Below are 5,567 nucleotides of genomic sequence, written 5' to 3' on the forward strand. Positions count from 1 at the left end.
CTTCCTGTTCCTCTGAGTACCTGCCTACAGTGTGATTGCTGCATCAACCTCTCCAAAGATGCTGCACCATTCTCCATTCCTACTGCTGCACAGGAAGGCTTGGAATTCTAGCCCTGCAACCACACATCNCCTAGAGAAACAAGTTCTTNGCCTATGCCTGAATTTTGAATCAGTTTCTGAGATGTAGCTGCAGGGCTTGGGAGAGTGTGAGAGCAGAAGTGGCAGCCAGGATGGTGATGGTCATTATAACTATTGCCGGCACTAATACTCCCTATCCCATAGTCCTGCATGCTAATCTTTCCTGTGTAGACCTGAGACCTTGTCAGTGATCTCTGTCAGGAAGTTGGGTTAAAACCTCAAGGCGATATGTCAGAGTTTCATTAGATCCAGTGGGAAGGACACATTGTGTTCTGAGGTTCCACCCTTCAGTTACTTCCCCTTGTTAAACGTTAGAAATGGATGCTCAGCATAGAAGCCACTGAGTCGTGCATGAAGTTCTCAGGTGTCAGCCTTAGGGAACTGTAACATGTCCTATATCTCCCCTCCACAGTCTGTCACCACTATTGCACACTGGGCCTCTCCATTTAGAGGCCTCTTCACCATGACAAAATCTTGTTTTCAAAGGCATGGACAAGGTCAGCCCTGAAGGAATGATGAGAAGGAATGCTGACACCTGGGTTCCTTTCAGAGATGGACTCAGACTTTGGCCACAGGTTGCATGCCCATCTAAAGGGCAGCATGAGATTTATTAACCCTAGGCTGCTTAGACACCTGGTAGAGGCCAAGTGGATTGAGGGACAGAGCTGGGTCATGGCACTACTCATGGAGTGCATGTGGTATCCAGTTCAGGTCCTTGACTGACAGTTAGGCACATTGTCATTGTGGGGACACTTGGCTACGGTCAATAGATGGCCCCTTCTTCTCTCACACCATGGTCCTATGTGTGGTATCTCGGTGCTCACTAGAAAGGGAATCCTGTGTGATTCCCTGCTGACCACAGGTCCACCTGCCAGTGTGTCTTCTCAGGAGCCTTGAGGCTCAGGTGTGGCTCCACCTGGATGGACAGCTTTCCCTCTGTCTGCAGGACTCTGGCTGTGTTTCCAGGCTCAAAGGATTCTACATGGACACCAAACACCTGACCCCGATGCACCTTGGCCTCCTTTCCTCCTCTATCTAGACTCTAACCTGGCTCAGTCCTTGAGCTGTATCATCCACTCCTCTCTCTAGGTTTGACCTGCTGTTCTCTGAAACTTCCCTCAATGATGATCCCCATTACCCCTGCTCCACAAAGTTCTCTGCATTGTAGCCACACATGTTGCAATGGTGTAACAGGAGCAGTGCTTGGCCCCTGCATAGCTCTCTGTGGCTCTGAGACATTAGAGGATATCATGGGGCTATGTTATTTACCATCTAGTGTATGTTCTGTTCTTTTCCAAAATATACTTCATTTCAGATTCTAAGAAATGTCTCCATTGTTCTTTGCACTGGACAAAATTCTCTTTTGGTCACCTCACTACCAACACTGCCTCCTCTTCATCCTCCTCCTATTCCTCCTCACCACCATCACCACCACCACCACCACCATAACCATCACCATCATAACCATCATCCTCATTCTTTGTCTTCATCACAAATCTCACCTCTTAGAACCAGGTCGTTTTGAGTGCTCTCTGTGAAGCATCCAGAGTCTTGCTTTATCATTCACCTGCCCACCACCACTGTAAAGCCTCAGGAGCAGACTCACTGCTGGATGAAGGTTGTCCCTTCTCATCAGGAAACTTGAAATCCCATAATACCTAGCTGTGTGTCATGGGGGAAATGCCTAAGCTTTTCTGTGCCTCAGTTTCCTTATCCATAAAGGGACTCATAATAGGATTTAGGTCATAGGGCCATCACAGAAGTCACAGAGTGTGAGTGACAATCTGTATGTCCCTGTTGTCACCAGAGGGTATAATTGCCAAACAGAAGCTCTGTGAACACTGTCACATTCAATGCAGTTACACGTTTATTGATCCTATGCTCCTGTCCTTTCAAATTGTGTGATGAAGGTAGAGGTGACAATCTGTCCTGTGAGGTTGATCACCTAGAGACTTAGGGGAAGGCTACTTCTCTGTCCTGAGTAGGAATGCTAGGGGGAGAGGAGCTGCTCTGACCCACAGGTCCCATGCAGCTACAAGGGTTGATGGCTCCACCTGTGCCAGATCTGGGTGGGGCCAGAGACTCTGTAGGGGCTGTGGATAGCTCTGCCCACAGGAAGGCAAGAGGAAGGCAGAACTGGACACCAAGCATTTCAGATGCTGCAGATAGACCCAGGACAGCAGGTTCCCTTCTTAGTCCTTATGGGTTGTCCTGTAAACTTGCATAGTGCCATCCTGACTGAAAGGCTGAAGGCAGACATAAGCAGAGCCTAAGTGAGGAGAGAGCCTCACTGCCGGGCCCAGGCTTTTGGGTTGAGGGAGATACAGGGAGAGAGCGGGGACAGGGAATAACACAAATTTCAGGTCAGGAACCTGAGCTAGTGCTACCATTATGACAGGGAGCCTGACAATAACCAACCATAGGCTTCTTTCTCTGCATGAGGACAGGACAGAGTTAGTCAGTGTCACTGTCCAGTTAGGCATGGCAAGCATGTGCAGACAGACCTTTTACAGGCTTAATTTCCAGCTCTTGGGAAGTTCCATCTCTCTTTGGATTTGTAACTTTGGCCATAAAGAGGATAATATGAGTATTTGTGTCAGTGATAATCATCAGGAATGGCCTGTTGAAATGTATTCTGATAGGGTAAAATGTCATACAACATCCAAGATCTCTTAGTCCTGTGGCAGCAGCTGCTTCTGTGCCTGTCTCAGTCACATCCAGCACAGCCTTGTGGACCACCTGTGGGGAGAGAGACACATCACTCAGGGGAGACCAGGGAGGGCAAGAGCAGTGTCTTGAGCAGGCAGTGAGTGCTGGCCTCATCTGGTCATGAATTTTTTTCTTCCTTCCCAGAGTCGAATGCTGGATTCCCAAGTCTCTGCTCAGGCTGTGAGATAAGGCATGCCCTGGTAAGCTCAGTGTCTGAAACAGTGATGTCCTGAAAGCAACAACATAAGGACAGGAGTAGGCAATGCCAGTGTTTTCTATTATGTTTCTAATGTTTAGTGCTGCTATTCTATGTGCTAGAGAAGAATTCCTGGCTGATGCAGTGAAGTTAAGGCTGGGCATGCTTTGTGCCTGCAGTGGATTGTGTGTGGCACCTGCAGTGCTGCACAGGTTGGTACCCATGTAATCTAACACCAAGTGTAAGGTCTAGTCCAAAGGGCAAAGTAGGGACTGGGTGCTTGCTCTCAGCAACAATATGGAGGGTAGGATTAAGCTCTCCCCAGCATGAGGCCAACAGAAGTACAGGTGTTCTCACAGATGTGCCAATCCCACATGCCCTGAACCATTCACATTGATGACCAAGCTGAACCATCCCCCATTCCTTGCTTTACCTGAGAGACACTCAGATCCTTGGATCCTGTGATTGCAGACAGGTCACTGTGCACTGAGAACATTTCCTTGATGCCCAGCTCTGGAAGGATGTGCTCCAGGCTGTAGTCAGTGGAGATGGAGAACTTGGGCAGGTGGAGATCATCTATCATGCTGAGAATGGAAGAGAAACATAGAGTTCCTGGACTCTGTGGTTCCTTCAGTCTACTGTGATGTAGTTCCTTCAGTCTACTCCTCTCCAAAGAGAGCAATCTAACTCCAGGGAAGTCCTCTTCCCACCCATGCCTACACAATGTGACTTTGCTCTCCTTAATGCACTAAATATCCATCAGTGCCTGAGAGTGTGAACAGTAGACAGGCATCCTGACTTGGTGCTGGTTAATTCCTGACTGAGAATGCTTTCCTCCTAGATCCACAAATGCAGTCCTTCCCTGACATGGGGCCCTCTGACATCACCTAAGGAGCCTTCAGTTTAACATAGGACACTGCATCAGACTCCAGCTGTCCTTACCTCTGACACTCCCCCTCTCACCTCCCCACTTCTCACCAGTGAGGAATGAAATAGTCACTGTATTAGTATTCGTACACTTTCCCTTCCTCAACTACAACAAAGTCCAGAGGATAAGAAATTTTTTTGGACTTTAATCACTGATAGACTCTGAGGGTCTATGTCCAGCTTGGCATGTAGTGGGTCTTCAAGTCACCATTCCATGAATGTCCAGTGAAAGATGGATGAGGGGATGAGAGAACTCCATGGGGCACAGCTGAGTCTCAGAGCTCATCTCTGCTCAATCACAATCACCCACCCCTGGCAAACAACTCTCCCCTTACTCATGACTCAATGTATACACAGGCCTTCAGAGAGGGGAGAAACCTCAGCACCCTGTGTGAGCTGGTCTCATAGTGTGAAGAACAAAAACCACAGTAAAATCAGGCCTGAAACACCTGAGACAGTGGAGGGGACTCAATTCAACTCCACCTGTCCCCTGCTGACACTTCAACCATTACACTGGCTGTAAGTGGGACTCTGAGGTCCTGGGATACTAGATATCAGAACAACAGCACTATGGGGATCCTTGGCAGTTCTGGGTCCTATGGGTATCACCTGGGCCTCAGAGAGTCCTTCCACTTCCTCAGGGTCTCTGGTTGCAAGCTGGCTTCCACCTGCTGCATCCTGCCCTGGTCAGGGAGGATGAACAGGGCACTGGCATTTCCTGTGTACTTCAGCTCCACCACAGAGCAGGACAGCTCATCATCCCGGAAGTAGGGTATAGTCACATTCTGAATTTTCATCATGGGCACCTTCAAAGACCTTTTTTCATCCAAGTAAAACTCGGAATTAAATGTGTTCCGGGGGTCAAAGGGCATCATCCATTTGCCTACATGTGGAGCAGATCATTAGATTGTAACAGTAGCTCAGAGACCACACCTCCACCCCATATCTCAGCAACTGCTGAGTTATGACAGCTGTCAATATACCTTCAACAGCTCAGTGTCCCTTAGTAGTTTTATAGTGATTAGAAAATCATTGGGAGATTCATAGCTCTGTATGAGAAGGGATCCACAGACTGAGTTTGCAAAGAACAGCCTCTATCTAACCCTCAACCTGGAGAACTGAGCTCCTGAGAACCAGGTGTGTAAGCAAGACATGACAGTGCAAATGGTGAGCCTGAGCCTGGAGGGAGATTGGAATCCTGTTGTCCTCAGGGGGAAGCATGTCTAGAAGGGATTGGGAGAAAAGAGAAGAGTTGAGTCCACCCTCTCTGAGGTCTGTTAACTGTGTCCTGGGTGGGAACCACTTTATTGGAAGGCCAGACTGAGAGTAAAGTGTGGGATAAGCGTGAAGCCCCTGAGTCCTGTAACCCAGACTCGGTTTACCTGGAATCCATTGATAGTGCAGTTAGTAAGGCTTGGGTAATGTGTGTGTTCGAGTAATTATAATGAAAGACCCCCGAAGGGAGCCCCTCGCTCCAGTCTCGGGAAGGACGCGCACCCAGTAGGACGCTGAGACCTACTTGCTGTAAACACACGAGGAAGTTTATTGAAGACAGGACAAGACAAGAGCTCAGGCCAGCATGCTGGGGTCGAAACTC

The 5,567-nt window shown here is 48.6% G+C and overlaps 1 protein-coding gene across 1 annotated transcript; it reads right to left on the minus strand.

Annotated features, from left to right (window-relative positions):
• Positions 1 to 2,598: 2,598 nt before the first annotated feature.
• Positions 2,599 to 4,845, minus strand: LOC110315859 (serine protease inhibitor A3F-like). The gene is made up of 3 exons (XM_021189806.2): positions 4,580 to 4,845; positions 3,477 to 3,627; positions 2,599 to 2,877 (listed from the first exon to the last, which is right to left on the minus strand). The coding sequence occupies exons 1-3, from the start codon at positions 4,843 to 4,845 to the stop codon at positions 2,614 to 2,616; spliced, it is 681 nt and encodes a 226-aa protein (XP_021045465.2). The 3' UTR covers positions 2,599 to 2,613.
• Between the last annotated feature and the right edge of the window lie 722 nt (positions 4,846 to 5,567).

The sequence above is a fragment of the Mus pahari genome, unplaced genomic scaffold, assembly GCF_900095145.1.
Source record: "Mus pahari unplaced genomic scaffold, PAHARI_EIJ_v1.1 scaffold_15164_1, whole genome shotgun sequence".
Classification (NCBI taxonomy): domain Eukaryota; kingdom Metazoa; phylum Chordata; class Mammalia; order Rodentia; family Muridae; genus Mus; species Mus pahari.